Source organism: Danio rerio, chromosome 9, assembly GCF_049306965.1.
Source record: "Danio rerio strain Tuebingen ecotype United States chromosome 9, GRCz12tu, whole genome shotgun sequence".
Lineage (NCBI taxonomy): Eukaryota > Metazoa > Chordata > Actinopteri > Cypriniformes > Danionidae > Danio > Danio rerio.
Genome location: NC_133184.1, coordinates 13265600 through 13287175, shown reverse-complemented (window position 1 = coordinate 13287175; position 21576 = coordinate 13265600). Strand labels below are relative to the sequence as shown.

Genomic DNA, 21576 nt, shown 5'->3' with positions numbered 1-21576 from the left:
TAGACACACTATACATGCACACAGTTCTATTTAAACAGCTTCCAAAAGTTGATTTTGCATCAGAGGAGCCCTTAAACAATAATCTTTCTTGTTAACTACTGATGAATACATAGAAGTCACATATTGTACAAGTGTGCAGCTCTGAAGAGGTTATATTTGCAAGGGATTTTACACAGGAAGCTTAGTGTGAGTGTCTCTCAGAACGGTTTTTAAGAAAGTCCCATTCTCTGTTGCCACATACTGTAGGTGACATCAGCTTTTCTGTGTGTGTCGTATCCAGTGGAGCTAGTCAGAGGGGAACCATTAACTTTGTTTGCCTGTGATGTGATATAGTCTAGTGGGAAAGTGAATGCAAATTTCAGCAACAAACAACTAGTGTTATAGTCAAAACCCCCTAAACCAGATCAAGAACAGACCAGCAATTCTCAAAAAAATACAAATAAAAAATAAAAATTACATTTGGAAATGTATTGATAAACAGTCAGTTACAATTGCTACTTCTTGTTTAATGTCATGAAATGAATGTTAAAAATGGTACTTAATTATTCATGTCCCAAAACATTACGCAATTCTGAGTGTGCTCCATACAGGTAAGTGGCCTTAACAAATTACCTGTAGGACACACTCTCTCTTCTCCTAATGCACCAGACACTTTCACTTTCAACACTCCATGTTTCTGGCAAAAAACTTTAGATTTTTCACCAGTAAGACACCATTTCTTCTTTTTATACGCTTGAAGAAAAAAAGATAAAACAAAATAAATACTTAGTCATATCATGTATATACTGCACTCTGATTATTTGAAGTGCTTGTTTTATCCTCACTTGTAATTCGCTTTGGATAAAAGTCTCTCCTAAATAAGTAAATGTAAAATGTATAGGCTATTATTTGTAGAAACTGCTCTCCTCCTTTTGTACTTTTGCTTAATAGGGTATATGCAGAGCTAGTGCTGTTCCCATGCTGATACACTTCCGGTGGCCTGTTATTGTGAACTTTTTTCCATTTTATACGGTTCCTTATAGAGCATCGATGTTGTAATGTCATTAAAATACATTCAGTTAAATAAACTTTAGCATTTATTTAGTTGCTTAAGCGTAAAACGAGACAAAAAGCTGTTTACTCGCATGCGCCCGTCAGAATCGGCAGGCTAACGCAGAAGCTCCATTGAATATACTGGAGTAAAATAAATGCTTATATTATAAAGATATGACGGGGGAAATGTAATTTAATGCAGTGCTTCTTGTACAATCTGAGACCCACTTTAAATCGGATATCACTCAGCTAGTGGAGATCGCTGATTTTTAAAGAAAACAAACCTTAAACGCACCGGATTTTGCATTGGCATTCAATTTGCCGGAAGCGCTTAACCCAGGTTACTGGCAAATTAAAAGTCCTATTAGCATGTTTAGGCATATACCCCATTATTTTTTTATACTTAAAAACTATTTCTCATTAAAAAAAAAACTTTTTTGAAATCATATTCTGAATTCTGTATAAGTTTCACAATTACGTGATTTTTTGACACCATCTTTTATTACTTTTATTATGTTAATAAATAAATCATGGGATGCACATGCACTGCAGTTGCCCTCAGCTGTGAACACTAAGAACTACTACTTTTCAATGTTGGGTGGATCTTCTGTTATTTTTTAGATAGAACAGACTGACAGAAATCTCCATTCTTGCAAAAAGCAGAAGAGGAATCTTGTGTCACATTTTCAAATGCAGAGCTTGCTTGATTTACGCGTGTACTACACAATAAACAACACGAGAGAGGATCTAAACAGAAGGAACCTTTAAGGAGTTTTGGGGGAAGTCATACAAGGAAGAGAGAGAAGGCAATTGTCTACATAGCTCAATTAGCAGTCCAAACATTGTATCTGCAGTTTTTACCTAAAAACTTACATATAAACACAGTGCTCAGCATACTCGAGTACACCCCTCACAAATCTCTTTTAAATTAACATTTTAATAGGAAGCTATACAATATTATATTTGTACATATACATTAGATTAGTCAGCACTGAAGCCAAATCTGGAGCTAATCTAACAAATTAACTCACGATAACGGACCAAAAACTAGTACAGCCAAATGTATATGTTATAGAAAAATATAAAACACAAATTTGAAAAAAAGAGGAAAAATTAAGAGAAGCTAAGAAATTGAAAAAAATTGCTTGAAATGTTTTTTAATTTAATTGTATTATCTTTCCATTTCTAAATATGTTTGGTGACTAAAATACTAATTTAATAAATATTTCTGTTTTATAAACAATGTTTTGTTCAAATGCACCAAAATGCATATATCTAAATGACAAAAAGTATACCTGTCCTAACAATGGGGTCTAATGAACTGAAACAATTGGACTGTGCAAGAAACTGAACGTTTTACCATTTGCAGAAAATAAAACATAAAAGCTGGATATTTGATTTCATAAATAGTCCTAAACAATGATTAAATATAAAACTTGTTTTAAACGTGTTAATATTTTTATATTTGTAAAAAACCTTCTACAGTACAAAAGTTAAGGCTCAGTCTGATTTTTGATCATGATTTTTTTAACAAAAACAATCTTATAGAAGTCTCTTATGTACATCAAACTTGCATTGAATACAGTATTACAATACTAACGTGAAATATTATGCTTTTATTCAGGATAGACTCAATACTAGATTTCAATTAATTGATTAATGTTTTAACACATACTTGCAGAATATTTCTTCTTTTTTTAATAATAGTTGTTCACATTTAATGTGGAGCTCACCCCCAAGTGTCGGTGGTATAGTGATGATCATAGCTGCCTTCCAAGCAGTTGACCCAGACTTGATTCTTGGCCAACGCATTACTGTACCTTTGAGTGGTTCATTACGCTGTGGCGACCCCTGATTAATAAAGGGACTAAGCTGAAGGAAAATGAATGAATAAACCTGGGATAGGACAGTGTTGATTGTATAATTTTGTGAGAATTTTACAAAGTGTGGGAAGCAGAAAGAGGAGAAGAATCAACAAAGGACTTCAAGACGGCAATCGTACTTGTGTCGACACATTAACCACTAGGCTATCGGTGCCAAGAAAGTATGTATTTCTTTACAAATCTAACTAAAATCACTAACATTTTATACAACACATACTGTATATATACTCTATAAGTTAAATCAAATGAAGCTTCCAAGTCATTTTTTGAATATATTACATTATACTGACTTAAAACATCAAATTAAATCTCACGTAACATTTTATACAACACACATGTGTAAAAACTTTTTTTAATCTAAACCAAATTAAGTTTTCAAGTCATTTTTGAATATGTACAGTTGAAACCAAAAGTTTACATACACTGTATAAAAATGCACATAACCATTTAAAAAAAAAGTCAGATGCTAATGTGACTAAAACTTTTCTCTTTTAGGTATGTTAGGATTATCTAATTTATTTATGTTATGCCCAATAGCAGAGTAATGAGAGAGATATTTTTTGAGAAATTGTTATAACTTTTCTTGAAAGTCAAGTTTACATCCAGTAAGATTATTATGTCTCTGAAAAAGCTCAGATGATGATGTCAAGGTTTTGGAAGTTTCTGATTGGCTAATTGACAACATTTGAGTTAATTGGAGGCACAACTGTAGAATGGTATTTAAGGAAAACCTCAAACATACTGCTTCCTTTTGTGACAACATGGGGAAAATCAACAAGCCAAAATCAACAAAAAAGCCAGATTATAATTTGCTAAATTACACTGGGAAAAAGAATAATTGTTTGAGACATGTCCTGTGGTCTGATGGAACTGAGATTGAACTGTTTGGCCATAATGACCAGTGTTACATTTGAAGGACAAAGGGGAAAGCTTACAAGCCTAGGAACACCATCCCAACTGTGAAATATGGGGGCGGCAGCATCATGTTGAGGTGCTGTTTTGCTGCAGGAGGGACTGGTCCACTTCACAGCACAGATGGCATCATGAAGAAAGAACAGAAATACTGAAGCAACATCTCAAGACATCAGGCAGGAAATTAAAACTTGGCCACAAATGAGTCTTCCAAACAGACCATGACCCCCAAGCATACTGCCAAATTAGTTAATATGTGCTTTAAGGACAACAGAGTGAATGTTTTGGAGTGGCCATCACAAAGCCCTGAACTCAATCCTATTGAAAATTTGTGGACAGAGTTGTAAAAGCTTGTATGAGCAAGGAGGAATGGGCCAAAATTCCTTTAAACTATTGTGGGAAGCTTTTGGAAGAATACCCAAAACATTTGACCAAAGTTACAGAGTTTAAAAGCAAAGCTAAAAAAATACCAAGGAAATGTGTGTTCAATTTTCACTGTCTAGAAATAAATAAATAAAATATCTCATTATTCTGGTATTTAGCAAATGTAAATCATTTAGGTAATCCTAACGGATCTAAAACAGTAAAAGTTTAGTCTGATTTACAATCAGACATTTTATTTTTATTTTTTTAAATGGTTACATTCCAATTTTTTAGAGTGTATGTAAACTTCTGGTTTCAACTGTACATTAAACTGATTTAAAACATCAAGTTCTTCACATACTGCAACATTTTATGCAATACAAGCTGTATATACTTAGCAAAACTTTTGTCAATGCCTTACATTTTTTAAGTTGAATCAAATTAAGTGTTTCAATTAAATTACATTAAATGGACTAAAATCATCAAGTGAAATCTCACTAAAAAATATGAAATATTCAAATATGATTAACATTTAACAAGCTCAAGTAACAAAACCAAATGTTCTGACATATTGATCATATAATGTTTACAGTGTACATATTATTCAAAAACATCAGACATTACATTAGAGTCATTCTCTATTAATAACATATTATATTGTAAATAACACACGATCGCTGAACCCTATCTCATACTAAGTTTCAGAGTAATGCATGGCAAGTATGTACAAAAGGACCACACGCTTGCAATGCATTGGCCAAACATTCCCATCTGTGTTTGCTTCTGGCCTAACTGTGCACTGATCTCCAGCTAAATGACTGGCAGAGCATTATGTATGTGTGTACATACACAACATAATTACATACACATTCGTGCGTGCACACAAACAAGCACTGCGCACAGAGGACAACCCCGTCACACAGGGATGTTATCTCATCTCTGATTGGCTCATATGAGGGATGCAATGATGCACTGCTGCGCATTGAATTCTCTTATCATCTCTGTGTATTCACAGTAGGCTCTTATGTTGTGTCTATCCTGCATCTCACTCAGCAGATTCTGCACACACACTGATAACACACCCATGAGCCACGTCCCTGGGAAACCTGTGCTCTTGACTTCTGTCTCCTAAATCGAGTGAATGTGACTAGACTGAAACAATAATAACGTCACAGCGATTCATCAACAATACCATGAATGCGCTTCCAGTTCGTTCGGTACAGATACAGATAATGATCTTCTTCTGAGAGACATCTCTCAACCCGCAGGAGGATCATCCAAACACACTTTTGACCTCAAACGCTTCATCATCTGCTAATAAATTAGCAAACAGCCATTCTAGAATCGCATAAAAACTGCACAGAAGTAGGCCTGTCATGATAAAGATATTTTGTTGTAGGATGTATTGTCACAGAAATTGTTGCAGTGAGCAGAGATCATTATAAACCACTGATTATACACTCACCTGCCACTTTATTAGGTACACCTTACTTGTACCGGGTTGGACCCCCTTTTGCCTTCAGAACTGCCTTAATCCTTCATGGCATAGATTCAACAAGGTACTGGAAATATTTCTCGGAGATTTGGGTCCATATTGACATGATAGCATCATGCACTTTCTGCTGATTTGTTGGCTGCACATCCATGATGTGAATCCCCTGTTCCACCACATTGCAAAAGTGCTTAATTGGATTGAGATTTGGTGACTGTGGAGGCCATTTGAGTACAGTGAACTCAATGTCATGTTTAGGGAACCAGTCTGAGGCAATTCAGGCTTTATGACATGGCGCGATATTCTACTCGAAGATGGGTACACTGTGGTCAGAAAGGGATGGACATGGTTAAAAACAATATTCACGTAGACTGTGGCATTGACACAAAGCTCAATTGGTACTAATGGGCCGAAGTGTTCCAAGAAAATATCCCCCACACCATTACACCACCACTACCAGCCTGAACTGTTGATGCAATGCAGGATGGATCCATGCTTTCATTTTGTTAGTGCCAAATTCTGACCCTACAATCCGAACGTCGTAGCAGAAATCAAGACTCATCAGAACAGGCAACGTTTTTCTATGCAATCTTCTATTGTCCAATTTTAGTGAGCCTGTGCGAATTGTATCCTCAGTTTCCTGTTCTTAGCTGACAGGAGTGGTTCTGCTTCTGCTGCTGTAGCCCATCTGCCTCAAGGTTGTGCGTTCAGAGATGCCCATAGAACTGCCAATTTTTTTTTCTGACCATTCTCTGTTAATCCTAGAGATGGTTGTGCATGAAAATCCCAGTAGATCAGCAGTTTCTAAAATACTCAGAACAGCCCATGTGATACCAACAACCATGCCATGTTCAAATTCACTTAAATCAACTTTCTTTCCCATTCTGATGCTTAAGAACTGCAGCAGATCATCTTGACCATGTCTACATGCCTAAATGCATTGAGTTGCTGCCATGCGATTGGCTAAACAGTGAGTAAATCAAACTTTTTTAGGTGAACTATTCCTTTAATAAGTGAACATTACACAACATGCTTAACATGTTTTTGTCATTTTGCTAAAGCACACTGTGAAAGTTGTGACAGTGTTTGTGTGTGTTGGTTATCTATCCTTGCACAACAGCTTTAAAAACTCTATTAGCAACTTCTCAAGATTGTTACTTCTGATGAATTCTCACTATTTTCACTGTTGTTTCATGTTATTTAACTTTACATCTAGCAAACTGAAGCAGAGATAGTAAAACTTTGCACTATTCAGTACATGGGTTAGAGAGCACCAGCTCATTTGCATTTAAAGGGATAGTTCACATAAAACTGAAAATTCTGTCACAATTACAAACCTGTTTGAGTTTCTTTCTTCTGCCCAACACAACGAAATCTATTTTGAGGAAAGCTGGAAAACCTGTAACCATTGACTTTCATAGTATTTGTTTTTCCTAAGTTGGTGTTTATAGGTATTGCAATTTCTTCAAAATATCTTATTTATTTTTTCATTTGTTCAAAGTGTTTTGTGGTTCTTTATTTTAACCACGAGGGTGAGCAAATGGTGAGTTTGTTTAAAATGTTGGGTGAAATATATTCTTTAAAGATACAGTACAAACACAAAACATCTCATTTCTATTCCGACCCAAAGATTTGGCATTTTCAATGGGGTGTAGTAAGTGATGTTTGGGGTATTTTGACCTCACACATTCTGGGGACTGCAAAAAAGCATACAGTAATAGTTCCCCTAAACAAAATAAACACAACGCAAACTAAACCTAATGGGATAGTTCGCACACAAAGTCCTCCATCGTTTACAACCCACTAGTTCCAAATCCACTTGTTTCTTTCTTCTGTTGAACACGAATAAAGATATTTTGAAGAAAGCTGGCAAAAAGCAGCCGTAGTATTTGACTATAGTGACTATAGTATTTTTGTTCCTACTATTGTTGTCAATGGCTGCTTTTTTTCTCCCAACATTCTCTAGAATATCCTCTTTTCAGGGTTGAGCAGTAGCTTAACTAGCTTAACTACATTTCTCAGTAGTGTGGCAGTAGTGTCGCTACTATATAAATCCAATAACTTTTCAGTAGCGAAGCTTTTTTTTTAGTCAAGTAGTGCAGTAGCGTCTACACAAGCTACATTTAACGATCCCCGATCAATAAGTGACAGCACCAACATTCACAGAGTTGTGAGGCCGGTGTCTAGCCAATCCAAGTCAATACATATGATGGGGAGAATGACGATTTCTTCTTCTACCTGTTTTACGATGGTCCACAACAAACTTTTTGGTACGTTACTGCAACCTCTCGCTCTGGTCGGTGATGTCGCAAATCAATCATTGGGCTGACACAAGAAACTTGCTAGATGGAAAGATGACTGAGTGAGAGGAGTTATATATAGTTTTCTGTAGTAAAGGCTAAAGTATACTACGGTATTTACTATTATTTTATAATAGTTATTAATGATACTACAATATGTAAGTTAGTGTAATTTAATTCTTATTCGTAAATATTTCCCTTTACTCTACATTACTATAGTATTTTAAATGTGTAACACCTGGTTTTATTGGATTTTTTGTTTTTGCTGTTATAGACTATAATTTGTTTCTGTATGGTACATTATTTACAGTAAATAACTGAACTGTGTCACCGACTCGGTCCCAGTCATTCCCCTCGCTGGCCAGCAGAGGTCACCATCCCCGGACTTCTAACCATTACATCATCCATTTACACTGATGGCCTACACACCTGAAGCGCATCCAGATAATCACCCACGCTCACGCTTATAAGCAGCTCACACGCACTCAGTCATTGCGAAGTCTTGTTCTGCCTCGGCTAACACTACTGAGCGTTTCTCTACACTGCCTGCTTTCCCGTTGCTTACCTTACCTTACCTTACCTTACCTTACCTTACCTTACCTTACCTTACCTTACCTTACCTTACCTTACCTTACCTTGCCTTGCCTTGTTCTCCGACCTCGTCCTGCCAGCTGCCTGCCTTGTACCTCAGCCTAATTCCCAACTCTGATTCTAGCCGGCTGCCTTGAACTCAAGCCTGGACTCTGAATTTGATATTCGCCGCCTGCCTCTGACCCATGCCTGAACATTCATACTGTGATTACCTGCCGTTGATCCTTCAACGTAACACTATTGTGTTTGATGTAAGTTCGCACACACATTACATCTGTGTGCTTGTGTTTATTAAACTGTTTAATAAATTTACTGCAAATGGATCCCTCTGTGTCAGCCCCTTCGTTACAAACTGAACAATTCTGCCTCATATGAGTCATTGACAGTGATAGTGATTACTAAGATATGAATGATAATATAAGTTGCTTCGATTTAAGAATGAAAATTGCAAAAATGGCTTTAACGTAGCTAAGCTACTTTTGCAAAGTAGCTGTTAGCTTAGCTTGCTACATTTCCCAGGATGTAGCTTTTAATGTAGTGAAGGTACATTTTAATTAGCGTAGCTAATAGCTTAACTCATTGGGCTCTATTTTGACGGTCCATGCGCACAGCGTAAAACGCAGGGCGCAAACGCTTTCAGGGCATGTCAGGACGTGTTTTTGCTAATTTAAGGATGGGAAATCTGCCTTGCGTCAAGGCGCATGGTCTAAAAGGGTTGAGTTTATTTTCTTAATGAGTTATAGGTGTGTTTTGAGAATAAACCAATTAGAGTCTCATCTCCCATTCCCTAAAAGACCCAGCTGCGTCGCGCAAAGAGCGCATTCACTATTTACAGGACGCAAAGTAAGTGGAAAAAATTAGCATTTCACAAGCAAACAGTTGACAGTTTTTTTAACAGAAAACTGTTAAACAGAGCATCTACTGCGTGAGATTGAGAGATAAATGATCTTCTTTCACTTTCGCTCTTGGATAGGGAAACCTTTACGCAGAGACATTAATTAGCCTATAAATAATTAATTTCGTTTGTTAAGCGCAAAAATTTGTTTCAAAACTATTTCTAAATTCAGTTCTGATTTCTAGCAAACAAATAAATGAACAATAATGACCAAGTGTGGTCAAAATACTGAGTTATTTCCAAATACACCTGCCATGCCCCATATGGTCTTAAACCTGACACGTGGGCAAATCTAAGCTTGTTTTTAATAAAACAAATATAAATATGGATATATTAAATAATACTGCTAATAATAATAACATTATACAAAAGCAAATTGTTATGAATGTAGGAATGCATAAAAGAAGACATAAAAGCAGTGATTTTTCATATTTATGTAGGCTAGAAAATAATATGTTTTGTAATATTTTAATTATTTATGTTTATATCCTATATCTATTCTTATTATATCCTATATATATCCTTAATATTTAATTTTTTTCATATGTAAAGATATTTGCCCATTGCTCTCTTGTGCGTAAACAGTGTGTAAGCGAGGCGCAACTCTGCGCCGGAGTTTAGACCAGGCTAGTTTTGGTCAAATGGAAAATCTATTATAGTTTCTCAAAATAGCGACGCGCCAGCGGTCCGCCTCAGAACGCCTTCCTTTTTAGACCACAACGCCTATAGGTGCACAAATGAGCGCTAATGCATTTGCTATTTAAAGAGCGTAGCGCAACGCCTCAAAACGACTCTTGCGCCAAACTGAAACTACCAAAAGACTACTGCGCCGCGTCTTGCGCCACACTGCGCCGGGTGTATGATAGGGCCCATTATATTTTTCCAGTAGCATGCAACACTGCTTCTTTCTTACTGTCCAGGTATATTTAGCTAAAAAATGTATTTTGCTACTTTGGTCTGCATCACAGAATCCATCTTTCAAAATGTGAATATCACAAATTTCTACATGGCTATCATTAAAAAAAAATTAACATATGACAAACATTAAAAATCTGATTCTGGTCAATTTGGTCTCCGGAATACATAAAAGAGCGCTCTTAAATTAACACAGGATCCTTGTCATTCATTTACAATTTTTGTTACAACCTCTATATAAAGACTGCTCTAAAATGGTGATTGTACTTTATCTTTTTACCAATTTCTTTGTTTTTTATATAATTTTTTAGTTACTTTCCATTTTGAAGACTGTACATTTTGTAAGACATTTAAACATTTTGATGTTAATATTTTGTAAATGTGGGCATACAATAAAAAATACAATTATTAAAAAAAAAAGAATATCTTCCTTCGTGTTCATCAGAAGAAAGAAATTAGCTAAAGGTTAAGCCTACGTGTAAGTATATGACGGGGAACTGTTCATTTTTGGGTGAACTATCCTTTTAAATTCAGAAACCTGTTTTTTATATTTCATTCAGTACAGAAATCACAGTGAAGATGATATGTTCGCACAAGCTCTGCAATTCTCAGTCATCATGTCGCCAGATTATTCAGCACATTATAATTATTTGTTTAATGTGTCTTTAAATGGAACCGAGGCTCTTGGGCATGCAAGTAACCGTCCCGTTCTTTTGATTATCCAGCGAAGGATAGCAATCTTCAAAAGACTCATTGTAGCTCTAAATGCACAAACCCAAGCAAAAGGAGAGGCCTGTAGCTGAAGTAAGAGGGTGTAATAGTGACCTGACTCCTAATAGTGTTCTTTGTGAGGACAGAGAGATCAGCCTGGTCTCGCCCTGGCCTGCCTGCACCATCCCTCTCTCTGTAAAGACTGGGAGTGCGGTTGTGCCCCAGTAAACCCCCCCTCCAGCCAAGAGCAACAGAACAATGTTCTCATGGAGATCTTCAAAAGCGAGAGCAGAGCTATTGAGAAACACACCGGCATATGTCAGCTTTGTTGCAACCACGCACGGCTCATGAGAAATGGTGTTGTCTAATCCTGAGAACAATGAACGGCAGTGGCTGAGGAACACATTCAAAGTAAAACTGATTTCAACACCTGGACACTGTAAAAAGGACAATGACAAGACACTTTTTTGGGCTGTTTTAAGAGTTAAGCCTCTCTCTGAGAAATTATTCCACACTGTGACATGTCTTTAGGTGTCTTGCAAGACGTTTTACAAGAGCGTTATGACATGTTTAATGGTCATCAGCATCTTAAAAAACATGTATATTTAAAAAGCTGAACTTAGCATTATTTTATCTTTGCATTAAACTACAAAAAATACTGCATACATTGTAAAAATACCAGTGCTGCCTTAAATTTTTTAGTTGAATCAAATTAAACTTTCTAGTCATCTCAACTTACATTGATCAAGCTGACTAAAAATTAATAATTTTAAATTAAGTTAAAGTTTAAATTAAGTTAAACCTAAACTTTGTATAACTTAAAAAAAATAGTTGAAACCTGATTAACCTATTTAAAGATTAAAATAATTTAAAGAAACATAAAAATATGTGTTGTCTTAACTTTTGTGATTACACTTTTTGGTCACACTTTACAATAAGGTTCATTAGTTAAGGTTAATTAATGCATTTACTAACATGAACAAACAATGAACAATACATCTACTACTGTATTTGTTCATGCTAGTTAACGTTAGTTAATGAAAATACAGTTGTTCATTATTAGTTCATGTTAACTCATGGTGCATTAACTAATGTCAACAAGCATGAACTTGGATGTTAATAATGCATTAGTAAATGTTCAATTATGATTAATAAATGCTGTACAAGTGTTGTTCATGATTAGTTCATGCTAGTAAATGCATTAACTAATGAACCGTATTGTAAAGTGTCACCCACTTTTTACAAAGTACACACAAAACATTAAATCACGATGAAGTTTATCCTTAACTTTTTGTAGCCTTTTGATTGTATTTAATTTGTCAGTTTTTAAAATGTACGTTGTCAGTCTGCTTAGAATCAATCTAAATCTGTTAAAGTCAATTAAGTAAAAAATAACAAATCTACGCTACCTGTAAAGCCAGGTCCAATTAGTTAAATTCTATGACACTGGTTTACTTAATATTTGGGGGTAAAATTGATGCAGCGCTAAACTCCTAACAAATAACTAACAAATATCAGTCTTATTAAGTTTATTAGTACATTTATCTTAGATGTAATCCAAATGAATGGAAATCTTATATACAATCAGAATAAATATCTTTAAAAATCTTTAAAAAATACCTTATTTGTGAGTGTATTCAAGGCATTTCTATTGCAGCATCAGGACTTTTAATAAAGGAATATTGAAGAATTTTCAAAAATAAATATCTTAATGAGTATTTTAAAAATGAACGATGTCTTTTTGATCTGTAAATGACAGAGTTGTCATTTCTGTTTCAATGAAGCAATTAAAAACACTAGGAATGCAATAACACTTAAATAGAACAGCTGGTTTGAGCCCTGCCTTGGTCAGTTGGGTTTTCTGTGAGGAGTTTGCATGTTCTCCCTGTGTTCGCATGGGGTTCCTCAGGGTGCTGCGGTTTGCCCCAAGTCCAAAGACATGCACTATAGGTAATTTGGGTAAGCTAAATTGCCTGTAGTGTACAGTATGTATGTATGTCCTGGTCCTCCAGGTTGGGGATTGAGCGTTGGGCTAACAACCCACCTCGTAAAAATTTCATGTTATGAAATACCAACATGGTGCGGCTAAATATTAACTTTGGTGAAAACAGCCCTTGGAGTAAGTAAGTAAGTGAGTAAGTATAGAATTTTAATATCAGACAAAGACTGATCATTTTCATAACATGGTCTGTTTTGAGGCAGTATGTCCCTCTCAGGCTCAGCAGTTGTTCCCACAGATAATCTACGTATAAATAACGTATAATTCAGGTAAAATAGCAAAATCTGAATTTTCTGATTTGATTCTTTGAATTTAACAGGATTTTAAAAAGGATGTGAAGTTCACAGTATAGACTCTTGATTATAAAACAGGACATTACAAAATGTGATCTGTAACTGGTTGCTGTACATGTTAGTCTGGTTTGCCTTTTAGGTGTTCTTTGAGCAATGAAGGCAGGAAAAGACCCCAGACAGTTTGCTGTCAGTCTGCAGGTCAGGCTACGCAAGACCAGTCCTATGGGCCATGACGCAACAAACTGAGTGTCAGCCAGAAGTCAGTGAGTTACTTTTTACATTTTTTAAAATGACAAATCTGTTAATACTCTGAAACAACCAGTTATTTTAACAGTTATTACACAAGCACAGAATGTGCATGCTAGTTTGCGTTCAGCTGTAATCTGTGGTGTTTATACACTACGTTTTGGCAGACACAGCTTAAAAAAATGTCTACAAAACAATCAGCTTTCATTGCAACCAGCTCTTTTTTTGTTGTTGGTTTGTTGTTTTACAGCCATTAGTAAATATTAATGCATGTGATCAGAATCTGGTCAATGTAAAATGCATCTTAGAAGCATCTGGTGAACGCCAAGGCTCTCCAATATTCAAGATCTAAAGAAATTTATCGTCTAAGGTGCTTTTCTACTGCTTTTCATACCTAGTACCTTGTACTTTTTTTGTACCACCTCAAGTAAGGTTCCAAGCAAGCTATACAATTACTAAAACATGACGTACACACACTGCTGATCATCGCCCAAAGCTCTCCAATATTTAAGGTCCAAAGAAATGTATCATCTATCACATTAGGTGTTTTTCCACTGCATGGTACGGAGCAGTTCAGTTTGATTCGGACTTTATTTGGGGGCTTTTCTACTGCTTTTCATACCTAGTACTTCTACTTTTTAGTACCACCTCAAGTAGGTTCCAAGCAAGCCATACAATTACTAAAACATGAGGTATACACACTGCTGATCATCGCTTGGTTTGAGAGATTAGTCAGTACTAGAATCATTTTATCTGCAACACGACATACATACATAAATACCCAGCAACATACACTGCTGTTTTATTAGTTTGTAGAAGTACAGGTGGTGAATCTATGGTGATAATTCCACCCAATTCGATCGGTAGTGCAAATGCAAACTGAGCGGAACAAAACCAAACTGAAGCAAGCCGGGCCATGTCGACCCGTACCGTACCATAAGAAAGCAGCTACAGTGAATTTGTCTTTGATTAAAGGATCGCAGTCTGATTAATTTGACAAGTCAATCAATCAAACTCTACTCGACAAATTTGAAAACAGCCCTTTCCACACATGACCGGACACAAGATCTCTCAGAGTGATTTTCCCCAATTTTCTCCATCCTTTCCAGTCCCTCTCGTGTGCTTCGGCTTTCATGGGATCTTAGGCAAGCCTGGTGATCTGGAAAATTACTGGACATACCAGAGCGGAGTGTTTTCAGTGGGATACAGTGAAAAGGGGAGGCATGGCTCAGGAGACTAAAAACAGTAATCACAAGGGCATTCCAGCAGGCATATGAATCTCTGACCCGAAGTCAAATGTGGACCCGAGATCAAGTTTCCTCTTGTTCAGACAGATCGTGTCATTATTGGGCTAAAATAAAACAACACTGACACAGAAACACAGCTAAGACATACTCGTGGTCTCGCAGGCTGTTTGAGGAGGCTCCAAGAGAATCATGGGTAATTTACTAAAACAATGAGGGTTGGGTCTTGGCCAAGACACAAAGGATGACACTCCCAACCCAATAACCTCTACCCTTCCCTTAATAAAAGGGTTTTTTGAAGCAGATAACCAGATGATCATTTAATTCAAAGTTTATTCAACCCAGACTCATTCTGAAAATGTACTCCAATATACATTTCTGGAGAGCGCCAAACACGTCCCAGGAGGTATGGTTTTTTGCAGTTTTAGTTTTTTCGAATACACCAGAGGTTGCTGTGTACGCAGAGGCTGCTATAGACTGACTGACAAACCAACTGACCGATACTTACACCCACCCCCCTGTCTGAATTTATGCTGTTTTAAAAAGCACCAATTAGCCAGTGGCCACCAGGGATGCAACAGTTCTCTGTAAAAAATTGCATCGTCCCGTTGTCTTCCCATGGTTCGCTGCGCCCTGTGATCCGCGGTTCAAAGTATGCATTATTAATATCAATTTGGTGATAAAAACAACTGCGACAAAGCAAAAAAAATCCGCCTTTGTATGCTTCAGATTACCTTTCACATGTCTGTGATCTGTCCAATCATCTCCTAGTATGTAAATCTGTGGACATCACATTTCCTCATGTGTCGGTGTGTGTGTAGTTTCTGAGAGTTCAGCATGGCAAGTAAAGGAGATGAAGCGCACGCAAAAGCACAGGTGAGATGAAAACACAGCGCATTGCCATCAGTGTTTCAACAAACACTCAATGTAAATTCAGACAGACACAACAAGTTTTTTCAAACAGATTTTTGTTGTTGCCATGACAGCTGTGATTAGTGGTCTCTAACAGGCAGATCGAGGTCCATGTTTAGACCCAGTAGTGAGCCAAACGGACCCGGACATACAGCCTAAAGAGGTCACGCAGGTCTGTTTCTGCAGTCGCGATCACGCTGGGCATTCTTCCGCACCTTATCGCTCCCGCTATTTATTCATTTTGTTAACCCACTGTCTCCAGAGAAAAGTTTTTTTCTTGACTGACTATGCCTGCTGAATTAAGAGAGAAGAGCCAAATGGTCTCTCTTTCCTTTAGTTTCATTCCCTTCGATGGTGTGTGTGATAATAAAGCTCTCCTGAATATTTGGTAATAAACATGCATTGTTGCCTTGGCAATGCAAGCATAATGTAAACAGAAGTAACCAATACTCTAAAAGTGTTCAATTATTAAGATGTTGACATAATTATAAGACATAAAACAGAAAAAAGGAAAGAAAAAATAAATTTTTTCTCTCTTTATTTTTCTTAAGCATTTTATTTGAACATACAATTTTCATATTTAATTGTTTTTTACCCAATAAATATGTATATTGTTCTTATTTCTGTTCTTTTTTCAGAATTTTTCAGAAAAGCCTTTTTTTCTAAACATATTCTGTAAAAAAATGTTATTTTGCTTTTTTTCCGCTGGTAAATTAAAGACCTTTAACGTAAAATAAGAGACTTTAAATTACAGAAATTTTGTTAAATTAAAATTTCAGGTAAATATTGTTGTATTTTACTGTCTGTTATTTTATGGTAAATGTCTGTAATTTACCGGCCGTTATTTTGCTTTTTTTCCCAGCACTCTAGCTGCCAGAAAAAAATGCAAAATAATGGATTTTTTTACAGTGTAGCACATACTGTACCGTACCGAAACCGTGACCCTAAAACTGTGGTATATAACGAACTGTGAGAAGACTAAACCGTTGCACCCCTAGCGCCCACCCACTTCCCAAAACCCACCTGACAGTGTTTTAAAAAGCAATGCAGAAAAAGAAAAGCCCCCTGATTTTTTACCACGTTTTCAGATTTTATTACATTCTAACCCTGTTTTTACTGGTTTATTTTATTTTTTCGCTTTTGTTTTTGTCTTGCCCACCTTCTGGAACCATTCTTCATCGGACTCAAACCCCATCTCATGTCCGCCGACAAATGCAGTGAGCCACTGGACAATCTGGTAACAGTGGAAAAGCCGTCCATACAGAGGTGAGTGGTCAGCTTGTGAGGTCAGCTGCTAGTGCGGCCGCCCCGTAGCGTCCGTTTTAAAGATGAAATGCAGCCATAAGTATTTCTGGCTACATAATTCGCCTTCTCCAGAAATGCATATAGGGCTACGTTTTCAGAATGAGCCATTGTTGAGCTTATTGGTATAGTGCTTTTCACAATTATTATTGTTTCAGTGTAGCTTTAAAAAAGGTGCACATTATTGCAATACAATCAAGTTATTAGTTACCATAATTTTATTAGTTACTATTAACTTTAACTAACTTGTAACTAATAGTATTCCATCCATGCCTGCATCGCAACCAGCACTTACTATACAGTACTTCTGTCTACGAGGTGGGTGTTAAAAAACAGCACATTTGGTTTGGGACTGCCCATAACTGATTTTTTTGCCAATAAAAAGCAGACAAATACATTTCCTTTTCGAGGAAATGGCATTTTCTTAAAATATGTGGTACCGGTCACAACGCCAGTTCAAACAGTTACAGTAAATCAAACGCAGCGCAACACTTGCTGGCAAACTGATCACAAAACAAACTTTTGAGAGTCAAAGGTCCAAACCAGTGACTGGCAACCAAACATTTACATTTTTAACCAGTCAGCAAGAGAGAAAAGCCTCTGGAGCTGCCACCTCAAACCACAGCGGCCTGCTCTCAGCGCGACTCCCCACAGGCTGTTTTATGAATGAGACATCTGAAATACTCTACAGCCTGCAAACACTAAAACATTCACAATGCCTGATAAGAGAACTAGTTAGTTATAAATTACTTGAAAAACAGTGTGATACTGTATGTCATGAAACTTTGGGTCTTCTGTATATCAGAGGCTACATAAATTATAGCATCATTCTGTCTAAAAGCGTGTAAATGATAAACAATAATTTTGTAAAAGAAGGTCAAAATATATATATATATCGTTTCGACATTGATATCGCCAATGTGCGCATCTGGAATTGCCACATTGCAAGATATGCAATGTTGAGTCTTAATTATAGTTGACCAGAAGCTACAGAACACGTGATTTATAGAGTCACTGCTAAGTCTAACCATAATAGAGTGAAGGTTTATCATTCGCATGTGTTTTTAAGGCCTGTAACTGAGCATTTTGAGAGAGTTTAAAACATTTGGGCACAAAAAAAATATGATGTTTGGAGTTAATTATTTATACAGATTTTATATGATTTTTGCAAAAAAAAACTTACTTAGAAGTTATGTTTCTAATACTAAGCTAGTTTTTTTTTTATTTAGGTGAAAACAAAACAATAATTTCACTCAATCTAAGGATTTTTAGATATCTTGACTGAAAAAGAGACGAATAAAAGTAAGAATCACAATAAATTAGCATATCAATATTTCGTCCCACCCCTAGTGATTATTCAATTTCTGTACCTTAATACTGTCAGACTAATTATTAGAGAGTTATTTAAGCCATCTTTTAAAAACTGAAATATCGAAATAACTGATTTTTCCAATATCATGCAGCCCTTGTCGAAATTCACACCTGAGATTTAAATTCCAACTCCAAATAATCAATTATTACGTCAAATAAATAGTATTTCAAAACTGTAGAAAAATAAAGTCACAAAAACTATCATGAAATTATATAAAATATAAAATAATGGGATCTAAACCAAGTTTATTAAAAAGTCTCCTTTAGCTTGATTCCACCAGCTTTATAAGGTGCACCCTGAAATGCTCAGGGAAGTTCCCATCTAAGCTTGACACTTGGGAACATCTCAGAGCATCCTAGAATGCACGTCAGGAAACTGGAATACATCTAATTATTATTATTTTTTTAATTTATGAATAAATCTACAGATTTTAAAACTACAGGTGTTAATACATTAAAATGGTAATTTATTAGTGATGCATTACAATGGATGTTTTTCTCAATACTGGGTTGGAGCTGGAAGGGAATCTGCTGTGTAAAACATATGCCAGAATAGTTAGCGGTTCATTCCACTGTGGCTACCACTGATAAGAAGTGACTAAGTACAAGGAAAATTAATGAATTTGTTTGTTTTTGTTAAAATACAAATTAAAACATTAAAAATACATGAATTAAATTTTTTTTCATTCATTTAAATTGTATATATAAAAATTCTAATTATTTAAATACATTTATTTAAAATTGTGTAGTTGTGTTTAAATACACACACACAACCACCCCCCCTCACACACACACACACACACACACACACATATATATATATATATATATATATATATATATATATATATATATATATATATATATATATATATATATATATATATATATTTACCAAACAAAATAATATATATACTATTTAACAAATGAATAATTACATTTTAATAATTATTCATTAGTAACACATTTTATGTATTTTAAAGTATTAGTTAATTAAATAATTTATAGAAATAATAAAAAACAACTATTCTATAATACTTATTTTAAATAATCTGGATTTTAATGCATAAAATGTAACAAAAAAATTGTAAAAAAAAATAAATAAATAAATAAATAAATATATATATATATATATATATATATATATATATATATATATATATATATATATATATATATATATATATATATATATATATATATATCCAGAAATATTTTTGTTACATTTTATGCATTAAAATCCAGATGATTTAAAATAACTGTTATAGAATAGTTTTTTATTATTATTTCTATAAATTATTTAATTAATTAATACTTTAAAATACATAAAATGTGTTACTAATGAATAATTATTAACATTTAATTATTCGTTTGTTAAACAGTTTTTATGTATAAAATATGAACATGTTAATAATGTGTAATAACTGTTATCTTTATTCATAATAACAGCAGAATCAGTCTACTAAAAGATATAATTAGTCATATATGTTGCTTTCAGAGTTAAAAAGGTTAAGAATCTCTGTTCTACATTACACATGCCATGCATATTAATGCAGGTCATTTTTAATGCAACAACAAGCCTCATGAGTTCCTTCCTATTATTACGAAATATGAGAGACATTATTACTACTGTCAAATATTCAGAAAGCGGAAATAACGCCCACAAACCACTGGAGACCACGTGTGTGTTTACAAGTTACCACAGTGATGTCAAGTAAACATGTGGCTCATCACTTCTGGCTTTATGCTAAATTCAAGACTCAAGAGCTCTACTGTAGGATTACCTGTGCACACAGGTGAGCTGGGACTGAGCCTCTCTGGAGACAGTCTGTCATGCTCGGGGGTCTGGAGGGGTTTGGCTCTGTGACCGCAAGACCACAGTGGCGAGGATGAAGACGGAGAGGATGACAAATGAGAGGTAAAGGCTGAAGGGTCCGAGCAGCCGCAGCTGGTCTGCTGTGAGGGGGAGCAGCACTGCGGGCCCAAGTGCACACCTGAGTGGGCTGAGGACGAGGATGATCTAGGGTTTGTCGCGTGGACAACGATAATGGGGCTAGTTCTTGATGAAGATGATGGTGAGGGAGAGGAAGAAGCCGCTGTTGGTGTGATGAACGCAGAGGAAGTGGACGTGGCTGCTGAAACGGCACTGGAGGAAAGGGATCGCGTGGGGCTCCGGCTGTGAGCTCCGCTGCTGTGGCATTTACCGTTACCGGAGGATGAGGAGGACAGAACCGTCCGTGTCTGTAGAGGGTGCTGTGGCTGCGTTTTCAGCTGGAAAGGAACCGTGGCTTTCATGGGCAGCAGGCGACCCAGTAAATTCACTCCAGCGGCGCTGATCCCCGGGGATCCGATCGGGCTTCCCGTGGTCACTCCGGACGTCGGAGATCCGTTTTTGCGAACTCTTTGAGACATTCTGTTCGCTGGGAAATCGCGCAGAAGTCAACAATAACAGTTTAAACGTGCGTTTAAGACCGCCTGGGGTGGTTAATGCTCTTTGGTGCTCTTGTCACTCCATTTAAAGACAGTTTTAAGCTTCCTGACTGGCACAGCCGAGCCGTTCCGCGAGCTCGAGTAAACTGAGGGAGATTCAGAGCCACGCACCGTCAACTCGATCCAGCGCTCTGCCTCCTTGCCCCTGATTGGCTGGTCGCTCTCCACTCACAACTTCTGATTGGCTGGGAAGTGGATTCTTTAATTTCGTGAGCACGCACGGTTTATTATGAGGAAAATGTTTCATGGTTTCGCTGTGACGAAGGTAATTAAGGTTTATGAAGTAGGTTAGCAGGATTTATCAATATGATATATTACTGTCTGCTTCTCTTGAGTTTAAAGGCTCTTAAAATAGCAGTTATCAACTATGTCTGACAGCTGAACAAGATGCTGTCATTGTTATAGAAATATTATTAAATTTATTAATAAATAATCAATTTATAATTAATAAATTAAGATTAGAAATATATTTTTTGTCATTTGAATGCTGTAAATTGTCATTTTAATCAATTTAATTTTAAAGATGTCTGTAAAAAAAATACAGGCCCGTAGCCAGCCTGTTGAAAGGGATGTTTTTTTTGTGTGTGTGTGTGTGCTGTTATTCGCCTCATTTTCTATTCAATTA

General features: G+C 36.0%; 1 protein-coding gene across 2 annotated transcripts in view; it reads right to left on the bottom strand.

Moving 5' to 3' along the window:
- fam117bb (family with sequence similarity 117 member Bb) overlaps window positions 1–21039 on the bottom strand; it is a 93793-nt gene extending 72754 nt beyond the window's left edge. The window contains exon 1 of one of the 2 annotated variants that reach the window (XM_068223260.2): window positions 20246–21039. In XM_068223260.2, the coding sequence (XP_068079361.1) occupies window positions 20246–20873 (628 nt within the window). In that variant the 5' untranslated portion in view covers window positions 20874–21039. The remainder of the gene's footprint in view (window positions 1–20245) is intronic. The other variant, NM_001128362.1, reaches the window with a different exon arrangement.
- Between the last annotated feature and the right edge of the window lie 537 nt (window positions 21040–21576).